This window comes from Anoplolepis gracilipes, chromosome 16 (genome assembly GCF_047496725.1).
Source record: "Anoplolepis gracilipes chromosome 16, ASM4749672v1, whole genome shotgun sequence".
NCBI classification, from domain to species: domain Eukaryota; kingdom Metazoa; phylum Arthropoda; class Insecta; order Hymenoptera; family Formicidae; genus Anoplolepis; species Anoplolepis gracilipes.
In genome coordinates this window covers 2,376,200-2,390,440 of record NC_132985.1, presented here as the reverse complement: position 1 = coordinate 2,390,440, position 14,241 = coordinate 2,376,200, and the positions used below count along the sequence as shown (strand labels likewise).

The 14,241-nt window shown below is 34.8% G+C and overlaps 2 protein-coding genes across 20 annotated transcripts; one reads left to right on the top strand and one right to left on the bottom strand.

The window, feature by feature from the left end:
• Positions 1-55: 55 nt before the first annotated feature.
• Ap-1gamma (adaptor protein complex 1, gamma subunit) lies at positions 56-10,947 on the top strand. Of its 18 annotated transcripts, none has more exons than XM_072907801.1 (16): positions 1,083-1,101; positions 3,187-3,303; positions 3,707-3,768; positions 4,132-4,324; positions 4,420-4,566; positions 4,659-4,974; positions 5,738-5,755; positions 6,470-6,880; positions 6,965-7,195; positions 7,276-7,497; positions 7,681-7,808; positions 7,885-8,131; positions 8,434-8,704; positions 8,786-8,946; positions 9,039-9,131; positions 9,210-10,947. In XM_072907801.1, the coding sequence occupies exons 2-16, from the start codon at positions 3,284-3,286 to the stop codon at positions 9,309-9,311; spliced, it is 2,622 nt and encodes an 873-aa protein (XP_072763902.1). In that variant the 5' UTR covers positions 1,083-1,101; positions 3,187-3,283; the 3' UTR covers positions 9,312-10,947. The 18 variants fall into 18 exon arrangements, with proteins under 18 accessions (XP_072763896.1, XP_072763895.1, XP_072763899.1 ...); XM_072907803.1 differs by lacking the exon at positions 1,083-1,101 and adding an exon at positions 1,143-1,612 and having other exon boundaries at positions 4,141-4,324; XM_072907799.1 differs by lacking the exon at positions 1,083-1,101 and adding an exon at positions 1,143-1,612.
• Positions 10,948-12,158: 1,211 nt separating this feature from the next.
• Positions 12,159-14,135, bottom strand: Csn5 (COP9 signalosome subunit 5). 2 transcript variants are annotated; one of them, XM_072907813.1, is made up of 5 exons: positions 13,979-14,135; positions 13,442-13,607; positions 13,127-13,361; positions 12,851-13,045; positions 12,159-12,686 (listed from the first exon to the last, which is right to left on the bottom strand). In XM_072907813.1, exons 2-5 carry the CDS (start codon positions 13,591-13,593, stop codon positions 12,228-12,230), a joined length of 1,041 nt encoding a protein of 346 aa, XP_072763914.1. In that variant the 5' UTR covers positions 13,594-13,607; positions 13,979-14,135; the 3' UTR covers positions 12,159-12,227. The 2 variants fall into 2 exon arrangements, with proteins under 2 accessions (XP_072763914.1, XP_072763912.1); XM_072907811.1 differs by having other exon boundaries at positions 13,973-14,132.
• Positions 14,136-14,241: the final 106 nt, after the last annotated feature.

The following is a 14,241-nucleotide window of genomic DNA, read 5'->3' as shown; positions in this document are numbered from 1 at the left end:
ATCAAGGTAGTCAGAAAGATAAGAGATAATGCCCGCACCTTGTCCCGTTGCTCTATTATGTTAGTGATAAAGAGCGTACAAAACTGATCGTGCAGCTGTAAGCTGTTTGATATATAGATTGTGATTTTTGTGCTACATACATTCTTTGGATTGTAAGCTCTTTATTTGTTTAACATTATCATACACCATGTGGCCTTACTACGAGGCCGAGGATTGGAGCGTCTTGCCGCCGGAACTCAACAGAAGGTTTTTATTTATTCAATTTATAATCTAGCAGATGGAAAGCTTTTATCACTTTCAAGTGTATACTGTACGAGCTACTGTTCCTTGATTTCCCCCTTGTTAAAAATTAACATTGTGAACAATGTTTTCGAGGCATTGAGGAGACAGGAGACAGAAGGAAAAATCAGTCTGCTTGTTTGCAGTATATACATATTCATATATATCACATATGACGAAGTATTAAATATGGCGTTTAAAAATTTAGTTTTCATATGAAGATTGCATATATTTTATTCTTTACATGAAAATAGATATGTGAATTCTAATATAAACGTCTTTCATACTTTATCAGGATTAGTAGCTTGCATATCATTCTAATAATCTTTATGTCTCCTACTTTGCATTTAGAAAAAATAATGCCAGTATATTATTAGCGTATGTATATATCGTGCAATGAGATTTGTTGAAAAAGACTTACAATTTGCAATGTCGATAAATATGAAAAAGAACTGCGTTATCTTATAATCACAAGGCAGAGAAGAAAAAATTTGTTTTTCTTTTCGCAGCTCGTAGGTAAAATCGATATAATCCTGGCAAGTTGAGATTTTTCTATGGAACAGATGTGTCGTATACACGTAGGAGTAAACGCGATTGTCGACGTGTAATCTTTTTTTCATAAATTATTAATTACCTTTGGATTTATCACATTCACGACATTCGAATTTCGCGCCAATGCGCGAGCAATATAGTGCCACAATACGTTATTTCCTACACACGAAAGTTGGAGTTTGCGCGACACGCGCTTCCCGCGCGTTTTCCTCTTCCCCGACGAGAGGGCCGTTATCATCCTCGCGAGAGTCGAGTGCAGAGACACACGAGGTTATAATTCGCATCCAGGTGTACGACGAGAGATATCCTCCTCCCCTCGCGTCGCGCTTTCCCATGAAAAGTCCCTGACGACGTCAATGACAACGTCGACGACAGGAGACGGCCATCTTTGAGTCCTCCCGTCCTTACGCACGGACACGCGAAATTCCGCGCGACCTGTCGTCGACGAGACAGACAGGGTTGAGGTTGAGAAAGAGAGAGGGAAAAACGATAGAGTGAAAGGGTGAAAGGGAGAAAGGGAGAAAGAAAGAGCGAGAAAGGGGAAGAAAAACGTCGGGTGTGCACGTCGTTCACGCGGGCGGACCGCCAGTGTGTAGTGTGTGTGTATGTGTGTGTGTGTATATATATATATATATATATATATATATATATATATATATATGTGTATGTGTGGTCCGTGTGGTCGACGACCGTGATAGATAGGGACTTCGAAGTTATGTTCTCGGGGTTCTGCTGACTAGATACTAGCCTCCGTCTTCACGGGACTCGACGGCGCCGCACGGTACGTATCCACGTTATCATCGTCGCGCTCCCCGAAATCGAAAGATCCTCCTGACTCTCGGGGTAGAGGAGGGCTGGGATACCGGTGGCGTTTCGAGTACCCCGAGTACGTACATAAGTACATAGATCGCGAAGGCAGGAGCGTGAGGGCGCACAGCTCGCGTTCACCGAGATTCCTATCCGGTGGATTAATTCGGCAACACGAGAGAGACTTCGCCTCGGATTCCGGTGCGCCAAATTTTATAATCCCGTCCGTGATGTAAACACAGAGCGGAACCACCTGGGGCTAACCGCGACATTGGCATGACGCCGAGCCTGTGACAGGCGGCGAGTACTCCGCTCCGCTCCTGTCATCGCGTATGTATTCCCGCGCGCGATAATACGTCACGCAGGAAGTTGCTGGCCTCTCGTATTCGGGAGGTGATTCGGACACCATCCGCGTCGATCGCGACGAGGACAATGCTCGACAGCTGCGGGCTAACCCCTCGCGATTCCTTCTCTTATGCAAGTTCCCCTCGTGTTTTGCGCGTATATTTGTTCTGCTGTCGTGGCCGAGCCGAGCGCCGCGGGATTCTGGCACGTGAAATCACAGTGACATCATTCGTCATAGCCGATTGATATTACTATTCTGTTCTTTTTTTCCGTCGCGATCGACAATGCATCCCGAGCCCGGTATGTCCTTCATGTTCCTATCGCGAGACATGTCGCGATCACATGTAACATATCCGTATATCTACTGCCCTATTTCGTAAAACGTTCTTTGAAGCTTTTTTTTTCTCTTGCATTCCGTCTTCTGTGTCAAGTTGTGTTCAATGATGTGTATGTACAGTCACTATGTAGCTATTGGTCTCTTGGATTTATGAGCTTCCAAGTAAGGTAATCTCAAGGTGCTTGTGCCACAATTCTCTCTCAAAGTGGCAACAAATTAGATTAGATTTCCAGAAGTGGCTAATATAATTGTGTGTATATATATATATATATATATATATATATATATATATATATATATATATATATATAAATATATATATATATATATATATATATATATATATATATATTTGGGTTACTTTTATATAATAGAATGTTAGATTTTATATATAACAATTTTTCATACTATCTTATGCGAAAAAAAACCAGTAACAAAATACAATTATAATCTACAATCATATGCTTATATATTAATTTTCACAATGTACATAATAATTATTTTTTAGGGAGAAGAAAAGTCTTTTAAATGGCTATAACATTATTATATATATATATATATATATATATATATATATATATATATAACGTTATTCTCTCTCTATAAGTAAAACAGTGCAACAATTGAAAACTGCAAAGTCACTTTGTGGACTAGGACTGAATATTAGACGTACATTTATGAAAAATTTATACATATAAAATCTAAGCTACAATTTTGTCGCATTATTGGCACAGAAGACTGAATTGTTTTATCCTCTTGATACTCTTAATTGTTTTGATTAGAATTTTCATTAATGTTAATCTATTGATATAATTGCTGTAATACTAACATCTTTTATAATAATGTCATTGTCCTGTGTCCACTAGGAGGATAGCAGAGTTCGTGTTTTGTACTCGTCTGCGCTTGGTTTTTTTTTTTTTTGTGAAGCTTGTGGCATAGATTCAAAACTCAAGTTGAGAAACAATGAATGCCTCAGAACATGGGTAATGCATAATTATACAATTTTACACATGCATTTAGATTAATCTTGAATTATGACCTAGTGACAGAAATGATAGTGAGAGAAAAGTGAATTGTATTACATGAATATTGTAGTACTTTTCTCTCCAACATTATATGTTGAATATGTTAAAAATACTAAAATCGATTTATTTTTATATACTAATTGCAATATATAAAATATCCATAATATTCTTAATATGAATGAAAGAAATTTATTGCAAAGACATAGTTGTATCTTATTTTTATATTTTGCAAGACATGAAACATCAGAGTGACTGAATAAAATTAGGTCATTAAATAAACAAATGTCATTGCACGATAAGTAGATTTGACAAGTAGAAATATTGACACTTCTAAAACAGCATGGGTGTGTATTTTTTTCAGGTTTAACCCAGCCTTTAACATGGCCTCCATAAAGCAGGCTTTCAATGAGGCTGTGGAGAGAGGTAGGTGTATTGTTGATGTAATTGACTTACAATGACTGTAATAGCTAATCATTGGAACATCTGATTCCGCCTGTTTGCTACTTGCAATCTTCTTTGTATTCTTTCATATTTTAAAAGTTAATTAGATTAAATTGCTTTAAAAGTTGTGACTTTTTTATATTATAACATGTTTAAGCAATGAGATTGAAGTTTCTCAGTAAGGTACTTTATTCCAAAATAATTTTTTCCCAAATTCTTCTCAGGGATTTTTCATTATTGAATTTTTATTTTACTTGATTAATTTACAACGTTATTTGCAAGCGGAATCAGCGGTTGCCAAAGGTAGTGATAATTTGTACTGATAACTTTTTCACACTTTAAAAGTCTCAACAGTTAGAATGCCTGCACCGACACGGTTGAGGGATCTGATTAGACAAATTCGAGCCGCAAGAACGGCAGCGGAAGAAAGGACAGTCGTGAACAAGGAGTGCGCGTATATCCGTTCGACGTTTAGAGAAGAGGATAGTGTTTGGAGATGTCGTAACATTGCCAAGTTGTTGTACATACATATGCTGGGGTTTGTACTAAAATATTAATTATAATGTCCAATATCACCACTTGTGATATCATAAAAGATTATTATTAATATTATTTTTTAAATACCCATTTTAGATACCCGGCACATTTCGGTCAATTGGAATGTTTAAAGCTCATCGCTTCCCCGAGATTCACAGATAAACGAATCGGCTATCTGGGGGCTATGCTGTTGTTGGACGAGCGACAGGACGTACATCTCTTGATTACGAATTGTTTAAAAAAGTAATGTTGCTCTAGATTTTTAATAGATGTTAATATTTCCAGTATTTTTGAAAAAAAAGATTAATATCTTTATTTTCCTTTTCCATTGACAGTGACTTGAACAGTTCTACGCAGTTCGTCATCGGTCTGGCGTTGTGCACTCTCGGTGCGATTGCATCGCCGGAAATGGCGAGAGATTTGGCGTCCGAAGTCGAGAGATTGATGAAGTCACCAAACGCGTACATCCGGAAGAAAGCGGCGCTCTGCGCCTTTCGGATCATTAGACGTGTGCCAGAGCTGATGGAGATGTTCTTGCCAGCCACTCGTAGTTTGATCACTGAGAAGAATCACGGAGTGCTTATCACCGGCGTCACCCTTATTACGGAGATGTGCGAAAACAGCACTGACACGTTAAATCACTTCAAAAAGGTATATCTAAAAGAGTACTCGCTACTATTGTGCTTTCAACCCACAACATATATTAGTCTTAGAACAGGTTTCTAGACATGCAGTTCGATATCGTAAACATAATCGACATACGATATACAACATGTAATTTGATCTTTTAGTGTAACTGATATCAAATATTAATAGCGGTAGAGAAATCTGCTGAAAGATCATCTAGTTTGCATATCTAGAATAGTAGAATTATTTATTAGATAATTTAGGAATTGGGGAATATCATTTGTTGGATAATTATTGTCTGTTTGCGCGATAACGATGGAAAAGAATGCAGTCTTTTGTAAGAGCACAGATATGTTACAGAATAGTAGTTCAGAAGAATATTTTATTGACGAGAAAGAAAGAGAGAGAGAGAGAGAGAGAGAGAATGAATCATAAATATTAATGTACCACGAATTATATTCTCTTGACGAATTTATAAGCAGCAGAAAAAAAGTAATCGTTATCACTTTATGTTAATATAACATCAAAACTTTGGACACGTTCTCTTTTATTTTGCATTCGTAATACATGCTCCTTGTGTCATAAATAGATTATATTGCAGTTTTATTTATACATGTGTAAAGATCTACAAATTTTTCTTCTATTTTTTATTTTCTTCGGGAAAAGTATCATCTAATTATAAGACAATTATACAGTGTATTCTTTATGAAAGTTAATGCAAAATTTGATTCTTTTAAATTTATTATTTGAGTATACATAATATAAGCATTGGTTTTGTCTTTCTTAGGAATGCGGCCACCGTGAGGTAATATGCATATAAAAGTTCTTTATATTTTTGCATGTATGCTTACTATTCAGACTTCATTCGTTTCTCTTCTATCTGAAATAAATGTTGTAAAAATGTAAACTACTAAAAGTCGTGAAATCAATATCTTGTCTCTGCTTCTTTTTGCTATAATTTCTAATTACTAAATATATTAAATTACATTTCTCTTTATATACATATATCTATATTCTATTCTTACATGTAGGAATATAATATAAAATCTTTTATATTATTATCTTATGTCTGAATTTTTTATTGGAGAAACTTATATGTTCGAAAATATATATGTTATAGCTATAATTGTAATATTTATAATTGGCATGATGATATTTTGTATAGTTGCATGTTTATTTTAGCTTGTTTATGAGTCGAGTTTTATTTCTCTTATTGTATATTTAACTGAACAACTTATAACAAGATATTTAATGGATATTTAATGAATATAATATATATATTTATATAATTTGCATTCAAGAATTATTCTTAAGTAGAGCTCTGAAATGAAATGTTATTGAAGTCAATTGTGCTTACATTATTTGTACTTTGGTATATACGATACATGACAATGTATATGTATATTATTCCACAATGGTTTGTCCTGTCAATCTTATTTCTTATGTTTATTCGATGTAAATAATCGCGTTAAATAAAAATTTGTAGTGTCTTTGGAATTAAATAGAAATCTTATTACAGATTGTGCCAAATCTGGTAAGAATCCTGAAGAATTTGATCCTAGCCGGATATTCGCCCGAGCATGATGTGTCCGGAGTGTCGGACCCCTTCCTGCAAGTGAAAATACTTCGTCTTCTTCGTATTCTGGGACGCAATGACGTCGACGCGTCCGAAGCCATGAACGACATCCTTGCTCAAGTTGCCACCAATACGGAAACCAGTAAAAACGTTGGTAACACTATACTGTACGAGACAGTTCTGTCCATCATGGATATCAAGTCGGAAAGCGGACTTCGAGTTTTAGCAGTCAATATATTGGGCAGATTTTTATTGAATAACGACAAGAATATCAGATACGTGGCCTTGAACACGTTGTTAAAGACGGTTTACGTCGACACGAGCGCGGTGCAGAGACATCGATCGACAATTCTAGTAATTCTATTTATAAATCCTTTTTTTCTTTATAGTGAAAAGAAAATGATTTATTGTAATTAATGTCTTTGGCATCCATTTCAGGAATGTCTAAAGGATCCAGATGTGTCAATTAGAAGGCGCGCAATGGAATTGAGTTTCGCGCTCGTAAATTCCAATAATATCAGAAACATGATGAAGGAATTACTCTTGTTCTTGGAACGGGCTGATCCGGAATTCAAAGCTCAATGCAGCAGCAATATCGTGATGTCCGCGGAAAGATTCGCTCCGAACAAACGTTGGCATCTAGAAACTCTATTTAAAGTGCTCGTCGCAGTATGTATTTTTACGATGTCATAAAATGGAAGTCGAACGCGCAAAACAGTCTCATGGTTATTGAATCTTCTAATCTTTAGGCCGGCAATTATGTGCGTGATGATGTGGTGGCGTGCACGATACAATTAATATCAGAGACGCAGCCTCAACAGAATTACGCTGTTAGCGCGCTGTGGCATGCGCTAGAAAAAGACACGTCCGACAAGCAACCTTTGGCACAAGTTGCCACATGGTGTATCGGCGAGTATGGGGATTTATTATTGTACAGTCCACCGTCGGAGGATGTCGAAACTCCGATTAATGTAAGTTGAATTACAATAATAATGGTTATCTACATATAAAAATATTTCAATACATTACTGATAAAAGTTTAAATTTTTTTCTTTTCATTCATTTTTGTTACATCAATGACATTTTTCTTGAAAATTTTTATTTGTTGTATGATTGTGATTTCTCGTAATAATTTTTCAAACTTTTTTTATTAGTTGACAGAGGATGAAATTATCGATGTGTATCAGAGATTACTTTGGAGTCCTCAGAACACTGTGGTTACAAAACAGTACACTTTATTGTCTCTTACCAAATTGAGCACGAGATTCCAGAAAGGTCACGAGTGAGTAGTCACGCTTTCGTCTGCCCATACAACCATCCACTTTTAAAACGTATAATCACGTAAAATTTTGTTACAGGAAAATTCGTCAAATCATAGATACATTTGGTAGCAATTTGCATATCGAATTACAGCAAAGAGGTATCGAGTTCTCGCAGTTATTCCGAAAGTACGATCACCTGCGCCCCGCGTTACTCGAGAGGATGCCGCCGATGGAGACTGCTCGACCACAAGCTAATGGCATTATAGGCATGGTAAATGGTGAACCAGAACCAGAAGACGAGAAATCCACAGTTTTAGAACCAACCACGACTACATCCGATTCAGTAAGTATATAATATTAATATTTTTTATCTTCACATATATGTAATTATTATTTATATTTAATTTTCAATAATACATTGAATATTTCCTATTTATTTTCTATTTATATTTTCAATTATACTCTCTTTCTTGTTTTCGATATAATATGTGAAGCAACCAAAAAAATAATATAAAAAATTCCTAACAAAAATAGATACATTTGGCAGAAAGTTTTAAATAATGAAAAATGTACCGAAAATTGTGCATATCGAATTGTATTATTATGATATATATGATATTTTGTTTCTTTTTTGCTATTTTGCAGAGTGCACTTCTAGATTTACTTGGAACTACGGATGTGGGAGTAACGACGCCGGCAACAATTTCCAATAAAAATGCTTTGCCGAGTTCGCCTGCAGCGCATAATAATGATCTATTAGACTTGCTCGGAAGCTTGGATTTGAATACGCCTACGTCTCCTGTTACCCCTACGCTACCATTACAACCGCAAGCATCATCGGCACCAATGTTTAGTCCCACCAACACCAGTAATTTCTTAGTGGATGGATTGCTCAGTACTTCCTCAGTTCAAAATGGTTTGTCATAGAATTCTAAAAGAATATCGTTTAGTTTATTTTGCATGATGTAAATTGTTATAATTATGATTCTTATTGCAGAACTACCTAGTATGGTTGTTTTGGACAAATCGGGACTCAAGATAACGTTTAAATTAGAGAGACTGCCGGATATCCCTGATCTGTTAGTTATAAATATGTTGGCTCAGAATTCTGGAAGCACTGTTTTAACTGATTTTCTCTTTCAAGCAGCAGTTCCTAGGGTTAGACACAATATATACAAATTTACATGTATACGATTATTTAATATATGTAAAAAAATTTAATGGATTTACTTGACATTTTTCTCTTTCAGACATTCCAACTACAAATGCTATCACCATCGGGTACTGTCATTCCACCGTGTGGTCAAGTAACTCAAGTGTTGAGAGTTACAAATATGAATAGGGTCAGTTTCCAATACTTATTTGCGTTAAAAAAATTATCTTTTGAGTTTTTAATCTCTAATCGATGATTTATTCTTTAGGCAATGTTAAGGATGAGACTGCGTATATCGTATACGGGTCCAACTGGACCAGTTCTGGAACAGACAGAAGTTAATAACTTTCCCGCCTCGACATCACAGTGACAAGATATAATACAAACAACATTTGTACATACACCTGCCTAAAAGTAATTAATCAATTCTTGAAGACAGACTGGGAAGAAAAAAGGAACGCAAGTTTCATCTCTTAAAAAACAGTGAAAACATACAAGTTGGCAAATGGATATATCTAACACGCAACAACCAATTCAGCAACCAAACTCTTGTTTATACAGCTATATGCGGATGACCTAAACTTTATAAGGAAACCTTGGATTTGTTAAAATCACATTTTTTAATTTCGTGTGCGATTGTACAGTGTGTTCTAAAAACTCATTCGCAACGAACAATATTTCGAAGAGTAATTAATTCTCTTGCCGCATATATTAAAATTGTCACGAATTTGTGCGCAGGCGAGTTCCGGTAAATTTCCAGTCGCAAACAATGTGATGCTAACATTTTAAAGTCTTTCAAAATTACGTTATGTATATCATTATCGTTTCCGTTTCGTTACAACGAGCGAACATAAAAGTACTTTGCTCTCGCAATATGCCGCAAAAGTGTATGAAAAAAAGGAAAAACAAGATGTAAATATTTTTTCTAACCGAAACAGATGCGGAGAGAGTTGAGGAAATGTGCTCCGGTTGGTTGCATTCCCGCTGTTTTACGGCTACTAATTTAGCGTGTAATTTCTTACGTAGACTAAACAAGTTAGAAAATGGAGATATAGGAAAGTAAAAAAAGATACACAATAGACATACACATCAAATACATTACACGCCAGAAAATAAAACGTGAAACAGAGGGATAAAGAAAGTAGATAGATAGATTCAGAGGAAGTTTCGTCACCGAAAGTGCTGTCGTTATCCCTAAAAAAAAAAGAAAAAAAACAAGGAGAAACTTAACTCTCTGTAACAAATCAATCTTTTCTACTGCTACATTTATATAAGTAAGACATCGCGAATGAGATTCGCGCAATCGTCTTGTAAATATAATCATGGTGACATATAGAAAAGCAAAGAAATTCTTTAATGTGATGAGGAAATAAGAAAAAAAATAGCGCGAAACAGGATTCTTTATAATATGTGTACACGATAAAGCTGTTAACTCAATAACGAATACGATAATATTCACGTTTTCGTCTTCGAGAAATATCATTTGGAGAGTCGGGGGGAAAATGGTGCATACACATATATATGTACACACACATTATTGAACACACACGCACACACGACGTTTACAGTGCACGAGTGTGTTACGTGTGTGTAACGCGATTACAGTTTCAAATTCATATTCAGAATACGGAGTAACATTGGAGGGCTGAATTCTGATTGTCATGTTATTTGTCTCGCGTATGCATATTAAACGAAAATTCATTATCGACCAATTAATTCTTTTTATCGTGTTTGAATGATATTAATTCTCGCGAAGTATCTCTATCATTGTTTCGTTGCATATAATTTTATTAAGTTAATTTTAATGAAAATTGATATAACGCGAAAGCTACACAGTTTTGAGGAGTACAATATCTTGGCTGAAAAATTATTACAAGATAGAAAATAAAAAGCTGATGCTTCGAGATTGATTTTGTTTACGTCCATAAGCTGTAGTCTAACTGTCTAGTTCTATACGTTTTTAAAAAAGACAGAATGTAAAGACGAAAGAGAATTATACATATATATATATATATTTGACAATAGTCTCTACTTTTTAAGTTGCAATATAAACACTAACATAAAATTAACAGCCAAGTATAATGATGCATGTGTTTCTATTTTTTACCATTTAATTTTGCAAATTTTAATTTTATTACTCAACTCACTTCGAATTATTTACAGCGGCACAGATATGTCGTTTGTACATATAATATATATGTCGAAAAAAGGAAAGAGAGAAGTGTATGGATAAAAAACTCGCTCATTTAATATAATGTTCGTACGATTTTATACTTACTTTGTCGAATTTTCACGCATATGAGCGACAAATATGTATGTGAGTTCTCTATAATAGGTATACAGTTTAGAAAGAAAAATATATAGTACGTCGGGAGCAATAGAGTTGGCAGGCCAGATTTCCAGATATCTATTTTCTCTAGACTTTCCTACGAATTAGGTTAAAACACGCTGTTGTACTTAATTATTTAATTCGCTCTGAGATGTGACAAAACATTATAGCGCGTAATACTATGTAAGTGTAGATGTGTATGTATATATCACAAAGATTCATCTGTTATATTAAGAACATCGTTCTGGCACTTTTCTTTCCGATCGCGTATATATCTTTTGATTTTTCAACCGGGATACCTTTTGTACAACTTTTCGATTAGGTTTACAATTGATTGATATAACTATATGCATTTTAGCTCCGTCCCTTATATGTTATGGGAGATGCGAGTGCGTGCGCGCGAAAGGTATAGAAATATATAAAATAGAACAGGTGGGTGTGCGTTTTTGAGTGGCCTTGTCCTTAAAGTCTGTGACACAGTGCGTCAGCCCTTCAGTGGGGGTTTTGCTCTGCCTACTTGTTCTGAATATATTATATATTAGTTTTATATATATATATATATATATAATATATAAATATATATAACATATTTATATATATATTTATATTACATATATATAATATATATACATACACGAAGATATTGATTAAAATGATAAAAATGCTGTATATATACTTTCTAGCGAATCAAGGTGTGAAAATAAAATGTATTTTTATTCCATTATATTTTTAACATTCGACACATTCACGTACTTGAAGCATATTTCCATAAAGGAAAGTATTTGATGCTAAACATCATCACCATATCTTCTAATTCTCAAGAAGAAACGATTCTGAGAGCCAAGAAATCTTAATCGAATATCTTGTCAAGAATAATTGTTTCAAAAATTTCGATTTTAAAAGAGAGTACATATCTTTATTACAAATACATATCTTTTATCACACACAGAATACACTTTATTGCTTCTGCTGAGGATCACAAGTTACATTACTGCCAACGTGATTAAATAGTCGATCTTTAATTATTTGTGCCATTAAACCGTGAATAACTTCGATGGTGGTCTTACAACTGTCTCTGGTTGCTTTTATGAGTTTTTCTACCGTGCTGCGATCATGTGGATCCGTGCCACCCAGGACGAATCCTCGACCTAAAGCAGACTCTGACTGTTCCAATTTGTCCGACAAGTCGAATATCTGCCCAGTGGTGTAGTCCGCGTTTGTCAATAGGCTAGAAGAGCTCAGAGTGTTCACCCAATACTTATTCCATAACGAATCAAGCAGTCGTCTATCCAGTGAGGACTTGAAATACGAAACTTCCAAAGAATAATATTGTTTGCAATGAACACCAAAATCTTCGATTTTATTTAATGGTATAGTTTGATATTCTGATGGCTCCTCGTTCGCAGGTTTATACCCCTGCAAATATACGCGATTATAAAATAATTTGTGCTATTTTCTCGCGACAAAGAATACATAAACTAAAGTGATTCTAGAATAAAATAGAACATCATTTTCAATCTTTTTTCTTTAGGACAGATTACTGATTATAATGATTTTGAAATACAGTTCGATGAATGTACCTTTGGATAAGTTCTGAATGCACCCAGGCAAACCTTGCCAGCAGAGATCGTTCTCACAGGATCGATGACAATGGCGACAAATGGCTCTTGAAAATTTTGATTGAGCATCTGGGTGGATACATCGATACCAGACAACCAGCATCCATATCCAGGATGACTGTGATACCAACCAATTGCATTTTCTTGCCTACCAACCTGAACAATAAATTATACATATTATAGATTTTTGCAGTTGTTAAAAGTATTTTTTCATTATAAAAATAGTTATATACATACTTGTTTAGCTGCTTCTATGTAAGCAGTCATATATTCATAAGCTTGAGCTTGAGCATTCACTCTAGTTTCCGTGCCCTCAACTGGCAATGCGAAGGAATCCATCACAATCATTGTGTTGGCTGCTACTTTACCAAGTAAAAGCCCCATTACCTCTAGTGTTCCGCCAGATCGTGCATGCATAACCATTTTTAATAAAGCTAATGCAGATATTTTTATGTCTTTGAAGAAATGGGGACTAAAACAAACAAAAAGAAAAGGTAAAAAGAATAGTCGATGCTTTTAGTTTTTTCGCATACAAATTATTGGTATCTTTACTCTTTCTCCCATGGTTTGGCAGTTAAGATATCATGTTGCTCTTTCCTGTCATATCTGTAAATCTCATCCATGGTACTAATAGTCTCGATATTATTTGATAATTCCCATGTCTTTTGGGCAATACCGCTCTGTTCAGAAGAAGGCCCAGCCATGTTGGAAACAGTATCTGATAATGGCAATATAACATTATTATTGAAATAAAAATTAATGAGAGCAATTTTACACACTCCTTTTTATTATAACAGAACTGTATGCTTAACGCGATAAATGCGAGTAATATATATATGAATACAACACGAAGGTGACTTTAAGGTTAACTAAAGAAGAGATCAAGAATTAATACGTCTCCAAACAAATATGAATTTCTTGTTGTTCTTTTTTCTTTTTAGACTTTTTCGAAGCTTTACGAAATATTATTCAGCACATTTATATTAAAATTTTTAACATATTTGTAAGGTTAACGACATCGAAATTTCATATTGTCATCTATCAAATATAATTATTGTAAACTACATATATATATATACATACACTAACTTAATTATATGTCGATTAATTGTATTTTTTAAAACACAATTGTATCAATTATAATTCACCGATCAACGTAGACATAGCTGGAATAATAGAAATTATTTTTACGCGTTGTTTTGTATCAGTTCAATATGGTTAGGAACGCACACATAAAATACACTGTGCCATAATAGGATCGAAAGCAATTATCGATATATTATATATCGATATATAATACCGATAATCGATACTCTTTCGGCGACACTTCCTTCAATTACCGACGAGCGACG